General features: G+C 54.2%; 1 protein-coding gene across 3 annotated transcripts in view; it reads left to right on the top strand.

Annotated features, from left to right (window-relative positions):
• Positions 1–24,188, top strand: part of Itpr3 (inositol 1,4,5-trisphosphate receptor type 3) — a 76,462-nt gene that overhangs the window by 37,659 nt on the left and 14,615 nt on the right. For all 3 annotated transcript variants that reach the window (XM_029566919.1, XM_029566917.1, XM_029566918.1), the window contains 27 exons: positions 666–752; positions 3,112–3,270; positions 3,446–3,544; positions 3,718–3,801; positions 5,942–6,088; positions 6,292–6,387; positions 6,638–6,688; positions 6,829–6,971; positions 8,097–8,196; positions 8,279–8,439; positions 9,115–9,256; positions 10,070–10,231; positions 12,607–12,779; positions 13,129–13,248; positions 13,764–13,946; positions 15,551–15,802; positions 15,894–16,038; positions 16,570–16,711; positions 17,118–17,317; positions 18,025–18,154; positions 18,585–18,642; positions 19,905–20,070; positions 20,921–21,085; positions 21,162–21,236; positions 21,665–21,790; positions 22,832–22,954; positions 23,032–23,232. In XM_029566919.1, coding sequence (XP_029422779.1) covers positions 666–752; positions 3,112–3,270; positions 3,446–3,544; positions 3,718–3,801; positions 5,942–6,088; positions 6,292–6,387; positions 6,638–6,688; positions 6,829–6,971; positions 8,097–8,196; positions 8,279–8,439; positions 9,115–9,256; positions 10,070–10,231; positions 12,607–12,779; positions 13,129–13,248; positions 13,764–13,946; positions 15,551–15,802; positions 15,894–16,038; positions 16,570–16,711; positions 17,118–17,317; positions 18,025–18,154; positions 18,585–18,642; positions 19,905–20,070; positions 20,921–21,085; positions 21,162–21,236; positions 21,665–21,790; positions 22,832–22,954; positions 23,032–23,232 — 3,690 coding nt within the window. The remainder of the gene's footprint in view (positions 1–665; positions 753–3,111; positions 3,271–3,445; positions 3,545–3,717; positions 3,802–5,941; positions 6,089–6,291; positions 6,388–6,637; positions 6,689–6,828; positions 6,972–8,096; positions 8,197–8,278; positions 8,440–9,114; positions 9,257–10,069; positions 10,232–12,606; positions 12,780–13,128; positions 13,249–13,763; positions 13,947–15,550; positions 15,803–15,893; positions 16,039–16,569; positions 16,712–17,117; positions 17,318–18,024; positions 18,155–18,584; positions 18,643–19,904; positions 20,071–20,920; positions 21,086–21,161; positions 21,237–21,664; positions 21,791–22,831; positions 22,955–23,031; positions 23,233–24,188) is intronic.

Below are 24,188 nucleotides of genomic sequence, written 5' to 3'. Positions count from 1 at the left end.
CCCTGTGTCTGTGACCTGACTGGAAAGAGAGGGCTGTCCCAGACTTCCTTTCCCATACATGCTGAGGCTGAGCTGGGAGTATGGCCCAGAGGCAGGGCTCATTCCTGAGCTGGGTACTCAGAGCCACACACTGTAACTACGGAGGGTCGTGTGACATGACATCGTTCCTCAGCAGCACCATGGCCCTGGTTTGATTTACAAGACCTCATGGGTCTGGCGGCAGCACTTAGGGACGGGAAGGGCAGAGGGGCCACTGTGCTCAGAATGTACCAGTCAGTTGGAGGAGGTGTCCTCAGGAAGCTTCTGGACCTGATGGTGCAGCAGTGCTTAAAGAGGTGGCCCTCCGAGGTGACAGGGTACAGTGGGGAGAGGGTGGGGGTATGCACATAACTTTAGGTTCCTGGATGTGTTGGAGGCATGGGCATTCCGGGTCCTCCCAGCAGGTGCTTAGCCAGGGCTGGGTGTGAACTGTAGGTCTGTGTCCCTGTGCTTGGAGGCTCAGGTTGTTGCCTTAATGGCAGGGACACCCCATCCTTGAAGGTCCCTCTGGATGCAGCACTGGAAATTCATGGGGGAGCCAGGGTGAGTGAGAGCGCCTGTGTATACATTGGGGTGTCTCTCTGAAATATCTTCTGAACCCCCTTCCTTGCCCCATGTGTCTGCAGCATGCGGCCCAGATGGAGCAGAAACAAAATGACACGGAGAACAAGAAGGTGCATGGCGACGTGGTGAAGTATGGCAGCGTGATCCAGGTGAGGTCTGTGGGCATCTCCCTCCTGCCAAGAGACCTGGGTACCAGCTTACGCTGCCTCCGAAGTGTGGTGTGTGTGTGTGCGTGTGCGTCTGTGTGTGTGTGTGTGTGTCTGTTTGTCTGTGTGTCTGTGCATCACCAGTGGGTGACTTGGTACCACCCTTTTCACCTGCACATCTGTCTGTGCCCGGGGTCACAAGCACATCACACATCTGGAGCTAGGTTGTCTCAGAGTTTGGCTCTGCCATTCCTTAAGTGGGGTGACCCTGGGGAAACTCCTTAGCTCCCTGGTGCCTCATCTTTTCCTATTTGTAAAAGCAAGCTGGTGAAAGCATTTGACCCTGGGGATTGTTGTGAGATTACACGAGCTAGGGTTGGGGATGTAGTTTCACGGATAGATTGCTAAATTTGCATGTACGAAGCCCTTGGTTTGACTCCTAGTACCACATAAACTGGGCGTTGGGTGCACACCTGTAAATCCAGCACTTGGGAGGCAGAGGCAGGAAGACCAGAAATTCCAGATCATCCTATCCTGGCTGTATAGGTAGATATATAGGATAGCCTGGGCTCCTACATTAGAACCTGTCAAGGGGCTGGAGAGATGGCTCAGGGGTTAGGAGCACTGGCTGCTCTTGAAGAGGACCCCAGTTCAATTCCCAGCACCCATATGGTGGCTAACAACTGTCTGTAATGCCAGCTCCATGGGACTCTGACGCCCTCTTCTGACCTCTGTGGGCATTGCAGGACATGGGTGCACTTGCACACATGCAGGCAATACACGCATACAAAAAATAAAATCAAATTAAAAAAAAATAAAAGCCAAGGGCTGCTCTTGAAGAGGACCCCAGTTCAATTCCCAGCACCCATATGGTGGCTAACAACTGTCTGTAATGCCAGCTCCATGGGACTCTGACGCCCTCTTCTGACCTCTGTGGGCATTGCAGGACATGGGTGCACTTGCACACATGCAGGCAATACACGCATACAAAAAATAAAATCAAATTAAAAAAAAATAAAAGCCAAGCGTGGTGGCACATACCTTTAATCCCAGCACTTAGGAGGCAGAGGCAGGTGGATCTTTGTGAGTTCGAGGCCAGGCTGGTCTACATAGTAGGAAGGTGATCCTTGGCTACATAACAAGTTTCAGGCCAGCCAGGGCTACATGATACCTGATACCCAGTCTAAAAAACAAAAAAACGAGGGGAGAGGCAGAAACTATGGGGACCCCTTTCAAACATCAGATAGTAGACTATCTGTCAAGTGATCACAGACTATTATGTCTTCTGAGCAAGGGGGTTTGTGGGCAAACAATCCTTTCTCAGTCTACAAAGTTGGCTCCCCCACCAGCCCTCCCCTCTTCAGTTTTGTGAACATTTGTTAATTCTGTGGATGTTTTCTGCTCTTTTTTTTAGAAACAGAATCTCACTATTTAGCCCTGGCTAGCCTAGAACTCTCTATGTAGACCAGGCTGGCCTGGAATTCACAGAAATCCGCCTGTCTCTGCCCCCTGAGCGCTGGAATCACAGGTGTGTGCCAATACCCTAAGCAGTTTTTTTGTTTTTTGTTTTTGGTCTTTTTGAGACAGGGTCTCCCTGTAACCCCGGCTGTCCTGGAACCACTATGTAGAACAGGCTGGCCTTGAACTCACAGAGATCTGCCTGCCTCTGCCTCCTGAATGCTGGGATTAAAGGCATGTGCCACCACGCCCAGCTAGCAGTTTTTTAATATTTATTTATTTTTATTTTATGTGTATGAGTGTTTTACCTGCATATATGTAAGTAAATACACCACATGTGTGCAGTGCCCATGGTATCCAGAAGAGGACTTTGGATCTCCTGGAACTGGAGTTAAAGATGGTTGTTAGCCACCATGTGGAATGCTGGGAATTGAACCTGAGTCCTCAGCAAGAGCAGTCAGTGCTCTTAACCAGTGAGCCATCACTCTAGTCCCCCAGTAGTGGATTTTTTTTTTTTAATGGTCTTTTTGAGACAGGGTCTCCCTGTAGCCCTAGCCAGCCTGGAACTCACTGTGTAGACCAGGCTGGCCTTGAACTGAGAGATCCAACTGCCTCTTTTGTTTCTTTATTATGGTGCTGGGATGAAACAGGATCTTGTGCACTCCTGACATGCACTCTCCCACCGAATTACACCTTTGCCTGGCATGAAGTTTTGAAACTAGCTATTTCTCTGTGACAAGATGTGCATGCTTGTGTCCGATTGTGGTTGTGACTGTGTGTATCAGCCTGCGACAGCATGCCTGACAATCTATGTGTCCAAGGGTCCAGTGGTCCGCAGTGCTCTCCTAGCTGAGAGTCTGGACCCCAGGCCTGGTGACCTCACTCCCACCCCACCTGTGCCCAGCTTCTGCACATGAAGAGTAACAAATACTTGACGGTGAACAAGCGGCTTCCAGCCTTGCTGGAGAAAAATGCCATGCGGGTGACGCTGGATGCCACAGGCAACGAGGGCTCCTGGCTTTTCATCCAGCCCTTCTGGAAGCTGCGGAGCAATGGGGACAATGTGAGCAGAGGGCTGGGGCAGGAGGAGCCTGGGCCACACCCCAGAGGGGTTTCTGCTGGGATCCCTTGTGGGGACTGGATGGGGGTCCCATCTCTTTCCCAGAATTAGGACAGAGCAGAGAGGCTGGAGGCTTTCGTTTCTTCCCACTTCATCCTGTCCCGTCTTTCCCGCAAAGGTGGTCGTTGGGGACAAGGTGATTCTGAATCCTGTCAATGCAGGGCAGCCTCTGCATGCTAGCAGTTACGAGCTCAGTGACAATCCCGGCTGCAAGGAGGTGAGGTGCTTGAGGGGGTACCCTGGGGCTGAGGGGCAGCCACAGAGCCCTACTGGTGTGCAGCCCGGTTGCCCAGCTGGGATTTGGCACCGGGGGCTGGGCTGGCTCCCCTTTGTCTGGTCTTATTCTGCCAGCTGTGTCACCAACCTGTCTGCCACCTCCCCCCTCCACAGGTCAACTCTGTGAATTGCAACACCAGCTGGAAGATCAACCTGTTCATGCAATTCCGGGATCACCTTGAGGAGGTGTTGAAGGGGGTAAGGACCAAGCCCAAACCGCCCCCCTTCCTACCGCTCTGCTTCCCAACATCAGGCTGTCTATTCCTACCACTGTCTGGACACTGCACCGCTCGGACCTCCCTCCATCTCCAGAACCCCCTCCCCCGTGTGCTTTGACCACCTCTTCCTCCCCTGGTTGTGAGCTGCAGTTACTTCCCTAGCTCAGGGAGTGTCAGAGTTCTGGGAACCCTGTCCTCCACCTTGGGGTGGCCAGATGTTTTCTTGTTGCTGTTGTTAGTTTTTTTGAGACAGGGTCTCCCTGTAGCCCCAGCTGGCCTGGAACTCACTGTGTAGACCAGGCTGGCCTCCATCTCACAGAGATCCACCTGCCTCTGCCTCTGCCTCCTGAGTGCTGGTATTGAAGGTATGAACACCATACCCAGCCTAGGGTGGCTAGATCTTTGAGCACCCTTCCCTTTCTCCCGATTCTGCGCTGTGGGCCCTACCCTGTGCCCGAAGTGCTCGTTGGCAAGGAGGAAGAGGTTCAGGGTCAATGCCTCCTCCCTACTTGCCATTCAGGGTCAGCACCTATCCTCTGTCCCCAGACAGGCCAGTGTGTTGTACTAGGAGAGGAGAGGGTCTGCCACCTTTGAAAAGAGGTGGGCCTGGGGGGCAGAGAAGCCTGGGAAACTTGCATGAAGTCTGAGGCAGAGGGAGAGAATGTTCAGGAAACCCTGAAAACTAGGTTTCTGGAGCAGGCTGCAGGGGGTACAGGTGGTCTGATAGAGGGGTAGATTTCGGAGCAGCAGAGAGTGTGGGACTCCTCAGCTAGGAGAATAATCTGGGGAGACCTGTGTGGGTACTGGGCACAGAGGCAGCCATTTGAGGCCATCCTGCTCCCTGCCCCTCGATTGCTGAAAAACCCCCTTTGGTGCCCTTTGCCTAAGGCGGTGCTTAGACTTCCTTCCTCCTTCATCCCTCTCATCACCCTGGCTGCTCAAATACATTCTCCCTCTGACCTTTGCATGTTATCTATGCATCAGTCAGAGCCCAGGCTGTGTGCCCCTCTGCAAAACCTCCCTGTGACCCATTCTAGCCTCGTGTCTGGGCAGCAGTTAGAAAATAAAGAAGCCCTTGGGCCCAGCCCTAGTCTGTTCTCACTTCAGCTTCCGGTGAGGACATGACGGTGCCAGGGTTAGAGTCTAGGCAAGCTGGAAACAAGGCTTTCTCATCTGAGTCCACCCTTCTGTTTCTTGCTCTGCATCAGTTTCACACCATGCCTGGGTTCTGCAGCAGGGACTGAAGGACTCCGTGTGTGAATGGTCAGTCACTCGCTCCTGCCTCCGTGGGTGTCCACTGAGCACTGTGTCTAGAGCTGGGTTCAGTGCAGAAGACAGCCTGTGTCATTAGTGATATCCATGGGCTGACCCACAGAGGGCCGAGGGGGAAGGGGGAGGAAGTATGCCCTGGAGCTAAGGAAGGGACATAGATCTCATTTGCTGCTTGCTGTGTCACTCTTGGATGGGACACCTCCTGTCAGTGTGTCTGAGTTAGTGTAGTGTTAACTTCATCAAACACTGTGATCCAATTTCTGCCTGGAAGTCAGAGTTGGCCCCCCACTTTACAGAGGAGGTGACTGAGACTCAGGGACCTTAGAGAACTTATCCCAGCCTCTCATGGCTTGTGATAACAATTAGAAAATAATTAAATCAGGATTCAAGCTCTGATTTTCTGTCTGGAAGTGACTAGGCCATAGCTGCCACCTCAGCTGCTACAGGGAACAAAAGAAATGGCAACCAGGAAGACAGGGCCTAGAAAAGGGCAGCCCTGGCCCAGGAGACTGAGAAACGGAGGTGTCCCTCCTGCCTTCCCAGAGAGGGTGACTGGAGCCGGCCTTCAGAGGTGTCTGGAGGGATCTGCAGGGGTAGGAGGTGCCAGGTGGGTTTGAATACAGGAATGTGGCGTTGAGGGCTGTGCATGACACAGGGCTGTGCTGACCAGGTCTCTGGCTGCCCTGTGGCTTCTGTGACCTCGGACTCCTTCCCCTTTGCTTGCCGTCCTTGGAAAGAGCGAGAGTGGTCCTGCAGGCTGCACCTGAGAGATGGGGCCCTGCACAGGGCTCCTGAGCCTGATGCTGTGGCTGTGGCCATCTGACTCTGTCCCTTGACCCCAACCCCAGGGAGATGTGGTGCGGCTCTTCCACGCAGAACAGGAGAAGTTCCTGACTTGTGATGAGTACAAGGGCAAACTGCAGGTCTTCCTGCGCACCACACTGCGCCAGTCGGCCACCTCAGCCACCAGCTCCAACGCACTCTGGGAGGTGGAGGTCAGAGTCTTACACCCTGGATTCCACCTCCCCCCGACCCCCAGTACCCAGGAAGATGGAGTGACGGTCCTGCCCTGCCCCTGAACCCCTCTATAGCCAAGAGGCTGGGGGGGCCCAGGTTCTCACAGGTCTCCTGGCTTCCCTGGGTCTGGGCTTTCCTAGTTCTGGTCGCTCCTTCCTACCTCACCCCCATGTGCCCCCAGGTGGTCCACCATGATCCTTGCCGAGGAGGAGCTGGCCACTGGAATGGTCTATACCGCTTTAAGCACCTGGCCACAGGCAACTATCTGGCTGCTGAGGTGAGCGGGGAGTAGAGGATGTGTGCACGATCTGGTGTATATGCTATTCCATGTGTGCTGGTGATGCTGGGCTGGTGTGCGTGCATGCCTGTGTGTAGAGGGGCCATGCAGCACTCCCCTGACAGCTCTCCTGGGAGTCACATGAGCTTTGGGGCTGGGGTAGGCACCCTGGGAGTGATCCTGTGTTGGGGTGGGGTTTGTGGGTGTAGCTTGGTCCCTAGCAACTCCCTGACGTTGTGTTTGTATCCAGGAAAACCCAAGCTACAAAGGTGATGTTGCAGACCCCAAGGCAGCAGGATTGGTGAGAAAAAACAACACGCCCACCCTGGTGGTAGAGGGGAGTCAAGGAGGGAAAGGGAGACTGAGGAGTCTGGGGAATAGGTGGACTCGGGAGAAGGGAGAAGGGGGTCTTGCCTGACCTGGGGTCCTCATCTGTTCCAGGGGGCCCAGAGTCGTGTAGGCCGCAGGAACGCAGGGGACAAGATCAAGTACCGTCTCGTGGCCGTGCCCCATGGCAATGACATTGCCTCTCTCTTTGAGCTGGACCCCACAACACTGCAGAAAACCGACTCCTTTGTGCCCCGGTGGGTGTGAACCATGTGTCTGGGGGCTGACCTGGACCATCCTGTCTCAGGGACTCTCTTAGCCTCCCATCCTTTGTCCTGAGGTCCTTTGGTCTCTGAAGCCCCTTGGAGATGCAGCTCTGAGACCTGTCGGCAGCTGGCTTGTGTGTGCACACGGCTGTGTGCTGCACCTGGGTGCTGCCCTGTGCTTATGTGTTGTGTTGCTTCTTGGCTGCCAGCCTGGTCCAGTCCACCCCAGGCACAGGGTGTCCAAGAGTTTGCAGCCCAGCAGCGTGGGGAACCCAGACTTTGATTAGGGAGGTTGGGCTCCAATTCCTGTAAGGTCTGGCTAACTCTGAGAACGTAGTACATCACATCTAGAAATTTCCCGAGGCTAGGGATGCAGCTCAGTTGGTAGATGCTTGTCTAACATGCACGAAGCCCTGGGTTCAGTCTCTAGTCACACATAAACCAGGGGAGGTGTCTCATGCCTATAATCCCAGCACTTAGGAGACTGAGACAGGAGGATCAGGAGTTCAAGCTCAAGGTCATCATCATCTATGTTGTAATGAATTTGAACCCAGCCTGTGCTGCTTGAGATCTTGTCCCAAAAATTAAGTAAATAAATAAATAAATAGGGACTGGAGAGTTGGTTCAGTGGTTAAAAGCACTGGCTGCTCTTGTAGAGAACCCAGGGTCAGTTCCCAGCACCCACATGGTGGCTAACAACTGTCTGTAACCCCAGTTCCAGGGGAATCTGATGCCCTCTTCTGACTTTCACAGGCACTGCATGCATGTGGTATATAGATATACATATAGGTAAAACACTCATACACATAAAACAAAAACCAGGTAATTAAGCTGGGCGTGGTAGCACATGCCTTTAATCCCAGCACTTGGGAGGCAGAGGCAGGAAGATCTCTGTGTGAGTTCAAGGCCATCCTGGTCTACATAGTGAGTTCCAGGCCAGCTGGGGCTACTGGGAGACCCTGTCTCAAAAAGACCAAAAAAAAAAGAGAGAAAGAAAGAACCCCCCCCTGCAAAAACCAGGAAATTAAAACTGTTTAAATTAAGATAAATAAGTACATAAAAGGACGTATCCTGGGAGCTGTCTGCACCCCCCTTACCTCTTCTGTCTTCCTTCAGGAACTCGTATGTGCGGCTGCGGCACCTCTGTACCAACACCTGGATCCAGAGCACTAATGTGCCTATTGACGTAGAAGAGGAGCGGCCTATCCGGCTTATGGTGTGGGCCCTGTGCATGGGGCTGGGGCCTGGGCCTGGGCTGGAGCTTGTCTCCTGTGCCCTACTGACCCTTGTCTCTACAGCTGGGCACCTGCCCCACCAAGGAAGACAAGGAGGCCTTTGCCATTGTGTCGGTGCCTGTGTCTGAGATCCGAGATCTGGACTTTGCCAATGATGCAAGCACTATGCTGGCCAGCACTGTGGAGAAGCTCAATGAGGGTTTCATCAGCCAGAATGACCGCAGGTGGGCCACAGGGGGCAACATGGGATTGTGGGAGACAGTGGTGGAGCAGCATGGGGCTGTGGAGGGCAATGAGGTGGGAGCATGGGGCTGTGGGGCAGCATGGGGCTGTGGGAGCCACTGGGCGGGCAGCTGAGCTGCTCTCTGGGGTCATGGACAAAAGAGTTGCAAACCAGAAACCAGGTAGATGAGGTGAGGTTGAGGACAGAGGCGGGGCTATTGTTGGGTCTCTGGAGTTGGAAGCCAGCCAAGCTGCTCAAACCCTCCCAGAATGACCCTATGATGGAAGCCCAGGGGCTCAGAGGAGTTAGGGGGACATGCTCAGGGTCACACAGCTGTAAGGGGTAGCCAGATGTGATGTAGACCCCTTCATGCCAGACACATTCCCCTCGCCCTGCAGCCTTTTTCAGACTACAGTGTTCTGAGCTTCAGAGTCTTGGGGCAGTTTGGGGTCCAGGGTGGGTCTGTGGGATGTTTTCTGAGAGCAGTTTGATATAGAGCCAGAGAGGGAGGGACTGATGATGGGCTTGGTGCTGGGGACAGCTGGGCTGGTGATTGACTCTGAGGGCTGAGCTTTGGAAGGGCTGTTTGCCTGTGGGGGCCATGCTGAGTGGGCCCTCGGGAAGCTGTCCAGGCCCAGCACATCACACTTGTCATCTCTGGTGTTCCCTCCTCCAGGTTTGTCATCCAGCTGCTGGAGGACCTGGTGTTTTTTGTCAGTGATGTTACCAACAACGGGCAGAACGTTCTGGACATCATGGTCTCCAAGCCCAACCGGGAGCGACAGAAGCTGATGCGGGAGCAGAACATCCTCAAGCAGGTGCTTGTGCTCCAGAGCCCACATTTCTCATTGCTGGAATACTGAAAGGGGCCATGGTGGAGCCTAGACTGCCCCAGTAAGGGGCTGGGGTGTGGCTCAGTGGTGGAGCCCCTGCCTAGAAAGCCCCAGTGAGGGGCTGGGGTGTGGCTCAGTGGTGGAGCCCCTGCCTAGAATGCCCCAGTGAGGGGCTGGTATATGGCTCAGTGGTAGAACCCCTACCTAGAATCCCCCAGTGAGGGGCTGGGGTGTGGCTCAGTGGTGGAGCCCCTGCCTAGAATCCCCCAGTGAGAGGCTCTGTGAGTTTGAGGCCAGCTTGGTCTACATAACAAGTTCCAGGCCAGCCAGGGATACATAGTGAGACCCTGTCTCAAAAACCAAACAAAAACTGGGTATGGTAGCTTGAACTTGGATATGGGAGGATTCCTGGGGCTTGCTGGCTACCCAGACTAGCATAGTGGGTGAGCTCCAGGCTAATGGAGAGACCCTGCCTTGGATAAAGTGGACGGTGTGCCTGAGGATGACAGCTAAGATATGTCATGAACTTGCACATACGCACACATAAGCGCGCGCGCGCACACACACACACACACACACACACACACACACAGGTAGGCTGAGGCATGTTGGGATTCTGGCTGGGCATAGGGTGGTCAGTGTGAGATTGGGACAATGGCAAGTGGGCTGGGGTCGTGGTCCAGCTGAGCATATCAGCTCTGGAAGCTTGGGGTGGAGTCAGTCAGGGCTGGGGATTGGGGGTTGGTGAGGGGTGCAGGCAGGATGGAAGGAGCCCCTCTTCCTCTTTGCATCCCTCAGATTTTTGGCATCCTGAAGGCTCCATTCCGTGACAAGGGGGGCGAGGGCCCGCTGGTGCGGCTGGAGGAGCTGTCGGACCAGAAAAATGCCCCCTACCAGCACATGTTCCGCCTGTGCTACCGTGTGCTACGGCACTCGCAGGACGATTACCGTAAGAACCAGGTGAGTGCTGGCGTGGCTCCTGCTGGGCACAGGCTCCTGGCTTGGCTCCTCAGCAGGTGTTTCTCTGGAGCCAAGCACTGTTAGGCACTGGGTAACAGGAGGGCATGGGGTTGTCGGGGCTGGATTCTTGAGTGCACGCCTGGCCTGGGCTCAGTGCTCTGTTGTTCCATCTAGAATTTCATCATTTATTTTTGGATTTTAACATTTTATGTGTCTAAGTGTTTTATCTGCGTGTATATAAGTACACCTGTGTCATGCAATGCTCACAGAGGCCAGAAGAGGGCATCGGATCCCCCTGGAACTGGAGTTATGTATAGCTGCCATGTGGGTGCTGGAAACTGCACCTGGGTCCTCTGCAAGAGCAGCCGGTGCTCTGATCTGCTGAGCCACCTCTCCAGCCCACAAATTCATCATGTTTGAACAAAGGTTCCACTATCATTTCGTAGTCAGTTTTGTCACACAGACAAGGCCCAGCTCTGGTGGGGGTCACAGAGCTCAAGCCTGGTAATCACATACTCTAAAGCCACCCGTCTGTTTGGGCGGCTTCTTCAAAGCTGCATTTGCTGAAATGCACTGTGTCCTCCCTTGGGCCCGCAAGGTAACTGATGGGAGTCTGGCCTGGCTGCCTTCACTTTGGCTGAGACACCGCTGTGATCCACCAAAGTTGTGCAACTGGAGTTTCTAGGATAAAAGCTAAAAAGTTAGGCTCTGTCAGCCCTAACAGATCTAGGCTCAACTACCCATTCTGTTACGTCAATTAAACAGATTAGCCATGGTGAAAGCAGAAAGAGATTTATTCAATGTGGCCTCATTGGGAAGAGAGAGTGATAAAGGGACTCACAGTGATCCCCAAGTCTGTCTTTGGTTATTGATCTGAACTTTAGGTTTAAATAGAGGAACTGGGGCAAGGGCAAGAGGTAAAGCAGCCCAGGTCACAGTGTGGCCCTGCCCAGTATCTTGGCTCACATCTTGCAATAAACTGCTCATTACTGGAGAGGACCAATTGCCGTCTAGATAATTGCTGTCATCTGGGGGTGATCTGTCCTGTGGGCTAGCTGGGGACCATTTCACTCCCTTGTCACAAAGATGTTTATAGATCAGCCCTTTTGTTTCTGGAATCAAGGGCAGCTCCAGAGGAAAAACTACATGCAATTTACCTCTGGGCCCTCCTGTTTCTTGCTATTTTATTTTTAATATGTATGAGCGTTTTCTTCACATGTACCTAAGTTCATCCAGTGTGTGCAATACCCAGAGAGGCCAGGAGAGGGCACCAGATCGCCAGAACTGGAGTCATGGACAGCTCTTAGCTGCCTTGTGGGTTCTGGGAACCAAACCTGGGTCCTCTGAAAGAGCAGTCAGTACTCTTAACCTCTGAGCCATCTCTCCAGGCCTGCCCCTCTCCCTGCTTTTAAAGATTTATTCTTATTTTTATTTATGTGTATATGTATGTGTGTCTGTGAATGCATGTCACATGTATGTGGATGCCTGTAGAGGCCAAAAGGTGTTTGATTCCCTGGAGCTGGAGTTACAGGTATTGATGAGCTTCCCAGTGTGGGTGTTGGGAACCAAACTCATTGTTGTCTGGAACAAAAATAAGTGTTCTTAACTGCTGAGCCGCTGATTCCCTGGAGCTGGAGTTACAGGTATTGATGAGCTTCCCAGTGTGGGTGCTGGGAACCAAACTCATTGTCGTCTGGAACAAAAATAAGTGTTCTTAACTGCTGAGCCATCTCCCCAGCCCCTGTGCCTTCATTCTTGAATGCAGAGGCAAGCAGGAGTCTGAGTCCTTTGAGTGAAGGAGACAGATTTAGGCTGGCTGGAGATATGGTTGAGTACTTACTTAGTATACATGAACTCCTGGGTTCAATCCCCAGCACTGCATAAGTCAGGCCTGGTGGTGCATGCCTGTAATCCCAGCACTCCAGAGGTGGAAGCAGGAGGATCAGAAGTTCAAGGTCATCTTTAAAAATATATATATTTATTATTTTTGATATATTATTATTTTTTATGTGTATGAGTGTATTGCCTGCATGTAGGTAAGTGCACCTGTCATACAATGCCCGCGGAGGACAGAAGAGGCCATCTGATCCCCTGGAACTGGAGTTACAGAGAGTTGTTAGCTGCCATGTGGGTGCTGGGATTTGAACCCGGGTCTCCTGCAAGAAGTTCTTAACCGATGAGCCATCTCTCCAGCCCCTCAAGGTCATCTTTATATAGGACACAGACAAGGAAGGAAAGCACAGGAGCCAAACTTCATCCTGCATAGTTACCACTGGTCTCCTATACTGGTCCCCATCTTGGGGTCTGGGGCAGGGCTCTGCAGCAGAGCAGGTCTTGTCAATGGCCCCTATTACCCTCCACCTCTCTGCCCCCAGGAGCACATCGCTAAGCAGTTTGGGATGATGCAATCTCAGATTGGTTACGACATCCTGGCTGAGGACACCATCACTGCCCTGCTTCACAATAACCGCAAGCTGCTGGAGAAGCACATTACCAAGACAGAGGTGGAGACCTTCGTCAGCCTCGTGCGCAAGAACCGAGAGCCCAGGTGCCCAAAGTGCACCCTGCCCATGCTGCTCCTTCCCACCACCACTGGTTGTTAACCTGTTGGAATACCCTGCACTGTGTGTGTGCCACCTCCCCAGCACCTCCAGAATTTGGCCCAATCTAGCTACAAAAGGTGCAAGTCCCATTACAGCTGGAGACCCCCAAGCCCTCCGGTGACTGAGTCAGTACCTGTCTGAACCAGTTATTGAATATTTTGAATATCCATCTTACCCTGTGCCTGCCCCGACCTCTGACCCCCAAGAAAGGCAGCTGGGAAAGAGTGTGGGTTAGGCTTGCAACCTGTACAGCAGCCTCTGAGTCCCTGGCTGTGTCCGTACTGCCCCACCCAGGTTCCTGGACTACCTCTCTGACCTGTGTGTATCCAATCACATTGCCATCCCTGTCACCCAGGAGCTCATTTGCAAGTGTGTGCTGGACCCCAAGAACAGCGACATTCTCATCCAGACTGAGTGAGTGACAGCAGCCCAGTGGCCTTAAAGGGCTTAGCCCTCCGGAATTCAGGCTAGTGCTGGCCCCCTTGTTCTTTGTAGATAGGAGTCTAATGCCTATGCTGCCTGGCACTGTGTGTGTATGTGTTTGTGTGTGTGTGTGTGTGTGTGAGAGAGAGAGAGAGAGAGAGAGAGAGAGAGAGAGAGAGAGAGAGAGAGAGAGAGAGAGAGAGAGAGAGAGAGAGAGAGAGAGAGAGAGAGAGAGAGAGAGAGAGAGAGAGAGAGAGAGAGAGAGAGAGAGAGAGAGAGAGAGAGAGAGAGAGAGAGAGAGAGAGAGAGAGAGAGAGAATGAGAATGAGAATGGGGGCGGCCAAGAGGGGAACGAGGCATGGCCCTGCCCTGAGATGCTCTGGCTTACACTCCACACAGAGGCCATGTCAGGGTTGTGACCAGCCTATCTGGAGTTCCCCATCCCTAACTGGATCAGGGCTCTGAGTGGCTGGCGGCACCCCCCATGACAGAGCTGTCTTCTGCAGGCTGCGGCCAGTGAAGGAGATGGCCCAGTCTCACGAGTACCTCAGCATCGAATACTCAGAAGAGGAAGTGTGGCTCACGTGGACTGACAGAAATAACGAACATCATGAGAAGAGCGTGAGGCAGCTGGCCCAGGAGGCGCGGGCAGGCAATGCCCATGATGAGAATGTGCTCAGCTACTACAGGTGCCCAGCCCTGTCCTGAGCTCCAGCGGCTCTGTGGGAATCAATGTCCCTGCCCTGCAACCCTGCAGGAAGCTTTCCTCTATATTCCCATGGTGGTCAGGCTCTTAAGAAACCTGCCCTGTGTCCAGACATGACTTAAATGTTTTTGTTAATTTAGTGATTACATTTATTTGTGTGTTTAGGGATTTTTGCATGGAGGTCAGAGGACAACTTGCAAAGTTGGTTTTCTCCTACCACATGGGTCCTGGGGATTGAATTCAGGTCTCCAAGCTTGGCAGCAAACACCTTTTATCCACAGAGCTATCTGGCCAACTCTTTTCTTTTTAAGATTTATTTTTTTTATGTCTGAGTGTTTTCTTGCGTGTATATAAGTGTTATGTGCTTACTGTGATCCCCTGGAACAGAAGTCACAGACTGTTGTGAGCTGCCATGTGGCTGCTGGGAAAAGAACCCAGGCCATCTGCATGAGCACCAAGTGTTCTTAACCACTGAACCACCTCTCCAGCCCTTATTATTTGAGATAGGGTCTCACTATGTAGACCAGGCTGACCACCTGCCTCGGCCTTCCAAGAACTGGAATTACGGGTGTGAGCCCAGGCTTGTTTTAGAGAATGTGGGCAGAAGGCTCTGCTAACCACATGCTGTACTCCAGGCACTGTTGGGAGTCCCTCACCCCATCACTTACTCAGACCTCACAGCACCCCTAGGAAGTCGATCTTACTGTTTCCCCTTATAAAATTGGGAAATAGAAGCACAGAGAGGTGAGGAACTTGCTTGAGGTTATACAGCCATAAATGGTTATTCACAGTTCACATGCAAGGTGGCCTGGCTCCAGGGCCCCGAGTGTTAATGAGGTTTGCAGAGGAGACAGAGGGTGTAATGTCACCCAGTGCAGAGCAAAGCCTCTGTAATCTCCCATCTAAGTCGCACACCTTTCACCAGCCAGTTCTTCCCACTCTCTTTCTCCAAGCCACCCGCTTCCTGTAAGGACCTGTCCTGGCTGAACCAGAAAATGTCTTCCCTCTGTCACCAGGACTGGGGGACTCCCAGATGCCCATCCTCTCAGATGGGCTCCCCTCTGCTGTTAGGCCATCTTCTAGTGTGGTTCTCCATTGCTGTGACAAAACACTGACCAATGCCAACTTGTGGAGGAAAGGGTTTATTTGGCTTACATCTCCCAGGTCACAGCTCGTCAGGGAGCCCAAGTAGGAACTCGGGGAAGGAACCTGGAGGCAGGAGCTAGAACAGGCCATGGAGGAACACTGCTTACTGGCTTGCTCCCCTGGCCCCTGCTCAATCTGCTTTCTTATACAACACCTGCCTAGGGGTGGCACCACCCACCGTGGGCTGGGCCCTCCCACATCACTCAGTAATCAAGAAGATGCCCCACAGACATGACAGGCCAGTCCAATGGAGGCAATTCCCCAGTTGAGGCAGCCTCAACCCAGATGTGTCAAGTTGACACTAAAGCTATCCAGCACAGGCCATGTCCTGCCTGTGAAACCCTGGCCCTCTGTCATTTCCTGAAGTCCTCACTCAGGCCCGGCCCGGCCAATTGCCTGGCAGCCCCAACTGTTGTGCCCTGTCCCACCTCCCCCCTGCAGATACCAGCTGAAGCTATTTGCCCGCATGTGTCTGGACCGCCAGTACCTGGCCATTGACGAGATCTCCCAGCAGCTGGGTGTGGACCTGCTTTTCCTGTGCATGGCTGATGAGATGCTGCCCTTCGACCTCCGGGCCTCCTTCTGCCACCTGATGCTGCATGTGCACGTTGACCGCGACCCCCAGGAGCTGGTGACACCCGTCAAGTTCGCCCGTCTCTGGACAGAGATCCCCACCGCCATCACCATCAAGGAGTGAGAGGCTGGAGGGTGGGGTGCCAGCCAGGGGGAGGCGCATGGTGGAGCAGGACATGGGGACCCTTCCGCCTCATGCCTCCATCCTCAGCTATGATTCCAACCTCAACGCCTCCCGAGATGACAAGAAGAATAAGTTTGCGAGCACCATGGAGTTCGTGGAGGATTACCTCAACAACGTGGTCAGCGAGGCGGTGCCCTTTGCCAATGAGGAGAAGAACAAGCTCACCTTTGAGGTGGACTGGGGATGCTTGGGCTTGGGGGTAGTAGGGCTACTACCCCCTAGGTCTCGTGATCCTAACCAGTACCAGGGAATTACACAGGTGGCTGGGGCTCCCCAGTGGATAGCTCCTCTTCAGTGCCTGGCCCCAGTGCACTCACCCCATCAGCTGGGGCCCATCCTTCCCACATCTTGCCCTCATGTGAACCCCGTCCTCAGGACACCTCTTCACCCTGATTTTCTCTGTCCTGTCTGGGCCCCCACAGAACCTTATCTTCCTCATGGACCCTCTCACTACACAAAGCCACTGAACCCCTGGAACAAGGGTCTCACCTCCACCAAGCCACACCTCTGTATGTGTTGGCCCTGCTCCCTCTAAACCATGCCCCACGTGCACCAGCCACACCCCCAGCCACGCCCACCCACGCCTGTGTGCATCGGCTTCTTCTCACTCCAAGGCCACACCCCTGTCTGCCTTAGCCCCTCTAAGCCACACCTCTGCATGCACCAGCCCCGCCCACGCTCACGTGCCCTGCCCCCTCCACAGGTGGTCAGCCTGGCGCACAATCTCATCTACTTCGGCTTCTACAGCTTCAGCGAGCTGCTGCGGCTCACTCGCACGCTGCTGGGCATCATCGACTGCGTGCAGGCGCCCCCGGCCATGCTGCAGGCTTATGAGGAGTCTGGTGGTGAGGCTTGGCCCTCTGGCTCCTCAGCTCCTTCCCTGTACCCTCTGCGACTTGCTTCCTGGCCCTGCCACCAGGGGGCCTCTTGGGCCCCAGTCCCCTCTATCCTGGGCGGGGACCTAAGGCCCTGTGAAGGCCCTGGGTCTGACTTGGTCTTGGAGCGAGTGGGAGACAGAGCATTCCCATAGAGAAGAGAATTTGCTCATGTTCCCACATCACTCATTTTTACCTTGGCTCTTTCTTTCCCCAAACTTGGCTTTTGGCTTAAAGCTCCCGACCCCCAGCCAGCCTTCCTGGGTTAGTCCTGTTCCTTCCTTAGCCGTTGGCCTGCAGTTGTCAATCTGCCTCACTCATCACACTTGAGAGCTGGGCTATGGCCCCTCCGGTGACCCCTTTCTGTGACCCACAGGCAAGAACGTGCGGCGGTCCATCCAGGGTGTGGGCCACATGATGTCCACCATGGTGCTGAGCCGCAAGCAGTCTGTCTTTGGTGCGCCCAGCCTGCCTGCTGGCGCGGGTGCCCCTGAGCCGCTGGACAGGAGCAAGTTCGAGGATAATGAAGACATAGTGGTGATGGAGACCAAACTGAAGATCCTGGAGATCCTGCAGGTCGGTGGGCAGGCCCGTGGGAGGTGCCAGAGAGAAGCAGGTCTGGGGAACAGGGCAGGGTGAAGCCTTGCATCTGTGTTCAAGGTCACAGGGTTCCACAGGATGAGTGTATGGGCCAGTGGTCCTTGGACCCCAGGCATTAACTGGGGACTCCAGCCCCCCTCAGATCTGTGTTCTGAGTCAGACCCTGAGAGGGGCTGACAGGATCCTTGGTCACCAGAGGGCATGAGAGTAACAGCGTGGCCTCCACAGGTGACAGGAGAGTCGGGGTGGCTCTGCTGACTCATTCTGGGTGCTGGGGCTGCCATGTCTATGTCCTGGTGGGCGAGGGGTGGCTGTGTGCTCCATGGGCCTTGTGCCCCATGAAGAGAGAGGCTAGTCCTAGGTGTCTGCAAACCCTGGAGCTTTGGTATCTCAATTCCCTGTCCCTGAGAGGGTTGTTGGCAGAGCAGCTGGGAGAATGGGTTGACCTGGGGGGGGGTGCCAAGCTGCTGACAGGAAGGGGGCAGTCACTGTTGTAGGCTGAGTGGAGGCACCAGGAGCTGGGCGTACCCCAGGAGAGAGGACTTGGACTGTTCTATTGTGACACCTCAGAGCATCCCAAATGTTAGAGTACTAGAGCCCATCAGGGGGGTCCCCTCACCCCTATTGGAGCAGCAGGCCTCCTAATGGAGAGTGGGCCTCATACTGTCCCTATCCATCTGCAGTTCATCCTCAACGTGCGCCTGGACTATCGCATCTCCTACCTGCTGTCGGTCTTCAAGAAGGAGTTTGTGGAGGTGTTCCCCATGCAGGACAGTGGGGCAGACGGCACAGCTCCTGCCTTCGACTCTACCAGTGAGTCTCACTTCCTGCCTGCGGCCTCCCATGGCCTGTAGGTGGGGACCTAGGGATACCTCAGGGCTGGCTCCCCACCCTCTCCCGTTCCAGCCACCAAATGCCTTTGCGTTGTCCTGGTTCCTTTGATTGCCACAGTGAGGGGAAGAGCAGGAACCTATCTCTTTTTAAGTGGGGAAACTGAGGCCCAAGGGGGGCTAGGACTTGACCAAGGTCACATTCCCTCAGAGACTGACCAGGACCTGGGTGTCCAGCTACTCTACTGTTCTCAGCCTCTCTGAACCTTCACAAGAAGAGGGAAAGGCAGGGGGCTGCAGGAGCAGGCAGCAGGCTGGTTCGGGCATTCCTCTGTGACTGCGCTTCTAGCTTCCCCATCTGTCTTCGGAATGGACGTACCTTGTGTCTCATCTATCCCTCTTGCTTCCCACAGCTGCCAATATGAATCTGGACCGCATTGGAGAGCAAGCAGAGGCCATGTTTGGAGTGGGGTGAGGCTGGGGTTGAGGTGGGGTCAGGTTCAGGATTGGGGTGGGATGTTAACACAGGGCTTGATATCAGCTCTTCCAGGACGGCCTGGGTTTCCTGAGGCTGGGGGCTAGCCATTCCCTCCACTGTGTCCCCCTGAAGACCCTCCCCAGCTATATGCTCTGACCCTCCCTGCTGCCCAACCCTCATGGTCTAGGATTCATTTGGGTCCTGGTCATTCTGGTAACTTCTCTGCCTTCACTCAGGGCAGCTGTGCCTCTGTGTGAAGTAGAGTTCAGGTCAGGTAGCCTGGAGAATGTTCCCCTGTCCCACAGCAGGGAGAGATGGGAGGGGGTTGTATGATGCCCCTCGCCACACCCAGGCTGGGGTAGAGGAGTCATACAGAGCCCCTGCCGTTTAGTGCCCAGCCTTCCTTGGCATCTAGCTCAGCCCGCAGATCCCTTCTCAGAACTCTGTTTTAACAAATTCATAAAATATGGGCTGGGGATGTAGCTCAGTTGGTAGAGTACTTGTCTAGCATGCTTGAGACCCTGGTTTTGATCCCCAGCACCCCATGAACCAGGCATGATGTTGTAAACCCAGCATTCAGGAGGCAGAGGCAGGAGGATCAGAAATTCAAGGTCATCCTTCACTACATAGTGAGTTCAAGGCCAGATCCTGTCTCAAAAGAATCCAGTAGCATAGATTCATAAAGTAAAGCACACAGATTTACAGGAGAAGCAGTGCATTAAAATACAGTTATCAAAGTATCGAAGAAAGCAAATTGGAAGTGACAGCCGTGAGTGGGCTTTTTATTAGCACGTTAAATGGTGGCCGCACGGGTGGCTGTAATTAGTGTGGGGACGCTAGCTAGTGGTGAATGTAAATGATATTTCCATCAACAACTCTGAGGTGCTGTGAAAACATCTGTGGTTCTTACTGGTGACAACCCCACCAGGCTCCACTCATTTTTCCTCATTGAAGGAAATGCGGTTTTTAGAGATTAGGAAGGATAAAGAGGTGACTGTGTATGTGTGTCGGGGGGAGCTGTGGATCCCACACAGAAAATTCCTGCATCAGGGACTTGATTGAGAGGGGAATGAGGGTCCTTTGAGGGGCCCGGTGCAGTGGCTGCACATGGGTGGGAAAAGGTGGATGCTTGTAGCACCCTCGGCCTGCTTTTTCTACCCTGGTGGCAGAGAAAGCTCGGCCCTGGCCCAGCTACTCCCGCATATGCCTGTGCCTTCACCCATCCGCTCCTACCCATGCCTGTCTGTGCCCGCAGGAAGACCAGCAGCATGCTGGAGGTGGATGACGAGGGCGGCCGCATGTTCCTGCGTGTGCTGCTGCACCTGACCATGCACGACTACCCGCCACTCGTCTCTGGAGCCCTGCAGCTTCTCTTCAAGCACTTTAGCCAGCGCCAAGAGGCCATGCACACCTTCAAGCAGGTGAAAGGGGCTGCCCGTCCGGCCCGGGCCTTAGGCCTGCTTGGGCACTGGTGCAAATGGGGATCTGGCTGCTTACAGCTCAGCAGGGATATTGGGGCCCACCTTAGGGCTTTCAGCCTTGCTGGACCCCTTCTGGGGGAAGATCCAGTCTTGGCATCCCATGGCTCCTCCTTCCCTGACTCATTTCTTTTGCTATGGATGGCACTCAAGAGTGTGTAACCTGTGTTGAGCATTGCAACATTCCAAATTGAGCCTGGCTCACAGGCAGCCCTCGCCCAGCTGTCCAGTGTCTGTCACTGTGATGTCATGTCCCCTTGACAGCGCCCTGTGAGATGCAACATGTTTGGGGCTGGCATTTAGCAAGTGCCCATGATGTACCAGGCCCTGTGAACCAGGCTTGCATCCAACACTCTGAGTACACAGCACCCCTCTCAATCCTCTGTGAGAGAAGACATTGAGGCACAGTCCCAAAGTGAGGGAGGTGGGACCACATGTGAACCCTAGTCTTCAGAGTCTGGCTCCAATCTTCAGAGTCCCAGCCAGTCCAGGGTTCAGTGACCCTACCCCACCCCATGGTACTTTTCCCTGCCTGCCTGGCATTTGAGTGAGTCAGTGACAGGCCACAGCAGCATGTGACGTAAATCTAAATAACTGCAGCCAGACAACATGTCAGCTCAGGAGAGGGAGGCCTGTGGCATCAGGGAGGGCTTCCTGTAGGAGGGGGGCTACTGAGGGACAGGTGGAGGTGGAGTGGTACTGTAGGGGGTTTCCTGGCCTAGGAAAGAAAATGGAACTCTTTCTGTGTGGAGGGGTGCATGCCCCATGAGCCAGGCCCACCCTCTTTGTGCAGGTCCAGCTGCTGATCTCGGCCCAGGACGTAGAGAACTACAAGGTGATCAAGTCGGAACTAGACCGGCTGAGGACGATGGTGGAGAAGTCGGAGCTCTGGGTGGACAAGAAGGGCAGCAGCAAGGGCGAGGAGGGGGAGGGGGGCACTGCCAAGGAGAAGAAGGAGGTAAGTCAGTTTCTGGGAGCTAGACGGGGTACCCCAAAAAGAGGGGACTGGCCGACCCCATTCTCTGTGTACCCAGCGGCCCTCGGATGAGGAGGGATTTCTGCCGTCACCTGGGGAGAAGAGCAGTGAGAACTATCAGATTGTCAAGGGCGTGAGTTGGGGGGTAGTGGGGAGTGGGGGTGGGGTGGAGATGGTGGGGGTGGTCCTCTGCAACTGGCTCAGATCTGCCTGTTCCTGGGACTCGTATCAGCCTGGCCTCTCCCAACTCTCCCCTCTGGGCCCTGCAGTCACACATCTTCCAGCTTTCCAGCATGTTCCAAACAACCCTGCCAGGTCTGGATGGAGTTATTTTAAAGCTGAAGGAATTTAATGAAATTCCACTTCACAGTCATGTTGTTCTATTTACTTTTATGGGTGGGATGGGACTTTAGTGCTTCTCTGGTTTGCTAGAATGGTCTGACTCAGCAGCCTTGGCAACCATGACTCCCCCAGTCCTGTCTCTGTGGCTGCTGCCATGGCTGTGAGGGGACCCTACAGAGGAGGCAGAGGTCTCCCATCTCCCCCTCGTCTCCCCTGCAGATCCTGGAGCGGTTGAACAAGATGTGTGGGGTCGGAGAGCAGATGAGGAAGAAGCAACAGAGGCTTTTGAAGAACATGGATGCCCATAAAGTCATGCTGGACCTGCTCCAGATCCCCTATGACAAGGTGACCCGGCTGTGTGGCCCAACCCAGGATGGACCCAGCCCCTAAGGCCCGCCTCGCCACCCACCCGTGCCCTCTTGCCTTTTGGCTCCAAGTCTATCTGCTTTCACTTTGGCCTTTGATCCTCCACCTTTTTCTTTCTATTGTGGGGCTGGGATTGAACCAGAGCCCACCAAGCTACCCAGCCTTTGAGTTTGATTTGACCCAGCCTTGTCCTCTTTAACTCTGATCCCAGCCTCCTTCCCCCTCCTCTGGGATAGCCCTGCTAATCAGCTCCATCTCAACCTTTGATCCTTAGCTCCTTATCTTGACCCACTTTGATTCTAATCCGATCCATGTTCCCAATTGTGGCCTCTTCCCCATCCAGACATCTCACCCTGCCTTCCCTGGGTCTCCCCCTCCCATCTTAATCTCTACCTCTGACCCTCAGCCCCTCACTTTTACTGATTTTGTCTGTAGCTGCACCCTGACTTTAAAATGTTTATTTATTATTACTGTAGGTGTATGTGTGGGGGGGGCACATGGTGCTGGCATGTGTGTGGAGGTCAGAGGACAACTTTGTGAAGTCAGTTCTCTCTTTCCATCTTTATGTGGGTTCTGGGGGTTGAACTCAGGTTGAGTGGCAAGCACCTTTACCTGCTGAGCCATCTCTTAGGCCTATAACTCTTTTTAAAAAAGTATTTACTTTTTAAAAATTTATGCCTATGAGTGTATTGCCTATATGTGTGTAGGTATACCTGTGTCATGCCATGCCCACAGGGGCCAGAAGAGGGCAGCAGATCCCCCGGAACTGGAGTTACAGATGGTTGTGAGCCACCATGTGGGTGCTGGGAACAGAACCCAGATCCTCTGTAAGGGAAGCCAGGGTTCTTAACCACTGAGCCTTCTCTCCAGACCAGCCTGTAACTCTTGACACTACTCCAGCTTTCCTGGGCCTGGACCCCACTGCCCTGCCCCCAACTCCATTCCCCTGGGCTTTTCCATCCTGGTCTGGAGGTTTGTCCCTCACTGGTGGCCCAACACCCTGTCTTCCCCTCCGCTCAGGGTGACAGCAAGATGCTGGAGATTCTCCGCTACACACACCATTTCCTGCAGAAGTTTTGCACCGGGAACCCTGGCAACCAGGCCCTGCTGCACAAGCACCTGCAGCTCTTCCTCACGCCTGGGGTGAGGGGCGTGGCTGCCTGGGTTGGGTCCCTGGTGAGCCTCACCCCTCCCTGATGGCCCACCCCTGCCCACCGCAGCTCCTGGAGGCAGACACCATGCAGCACATCTTCTTCAACAACTACCAGCTGTGCTCCGAGATCAGCGAGCCAGTGCTGCAGCACTTCGTGCACCTGCTGGCCACCCACGGGCGCCACGTGCAGTACCTGGATTTCCTGCACACTGTCATCAAGGCCGAGGGCAAGTATGTGAAGAAGTGCCAGGACATGATCATGACTGAGGTGAGGGGCAGCCGGGGCTGTGGGGGGCTTGGTGGCGGATGAAGGGCAGCCTGGGCTGTGGGGGGCTTGGTGGTAGGTGAGGGGCAGCCTGGGCTGTGGGGGGCTTGGTGGCGGATGAAGGGCAGCCTGGGCTGTGGGGAGTTTGGTGGAGGCCCCAGGGCTAGAGTTGGGTGCTGGTGGGCCCCGGGGGCTAAGGAGGGGTGACGAGGGAGAACTAAGGCCACAGCCCCAGGAGAACTCAAGCTGTGGGTCTCACAGAATTGGCCAGTGCCCAGGAGAACTTGAACCTCTGGGCGTGGTACACAGTGGGACTGCACACATGCCCACTTATTGAAGGTGTGGAGGATGGAGGCTGAGCTTGGATCCCAACCCAGGTGGTTCCCTGGAGCATCTCACAGGACGCTCAGGGGAGGACAGGGACAAGCACAAGTGGTATCGGGAATGTCACATTGAGACACTAGGTGCCGAAACACTCGCCTTGGCCCTGTTTACTGTTGTTCACTGAGTCGGCTCCCTGCGAAGGACAGAGGCGGGATGTGTTTCAAGGGTTCAGTGCAAGCTGTGGAGCCCAAAGGAGAGGCTGAGGGGATTTGGGACACTTTCTGGTCTCAGGATCAAGGCCTCTGATGGTAGAGGGCCTGACACATTAGCTAAGGAACCACAAAACTCAGGGATGGCTCAGGCCTGTAACCCTAGCACTCAGGAGACTGAGGTGGGACCAGAGAGTTCAAGTCATCCTCAGCTATATATAGTGAGTTTGAGGCCAGCCAGAGCTATATAAGCTGTAAATCAAATTAAAACAGAAATTCCAAATCTGGGCTGGGGAGAAATGGCTCAGAGTTGAACGTTTATACTGTTCTCCAGAGGACCTGAGTTCAATTCCCAGCACCCACGTCAAGTGGCTCATGAGTACCTATAAGTCTAGCTCCAGGGAACCCAGTATCGTCTTCTGGATC

Source organism: Nannospalax galili, unplaced genomic scaffold (genome assembly GCF_000622305.1).
Source record: "Nannospalax galili isolate Female #2095 unplaced genomic scaffold, S.galili_v1.0 scaffold538, whole genome shotgun sequence".
Classification (NCBI taxonomy): domain Eukaryota; kingdom Metazoa; phylum Chordata; class Mammalia; order Rodentia; family Spalacidae; genus Nannospalax; species Nannospalax galili.
Note: the sequence above shows the minus strand (reverse complement) of the source record. Positions and strands in the feature narration are given on the sequence as shown.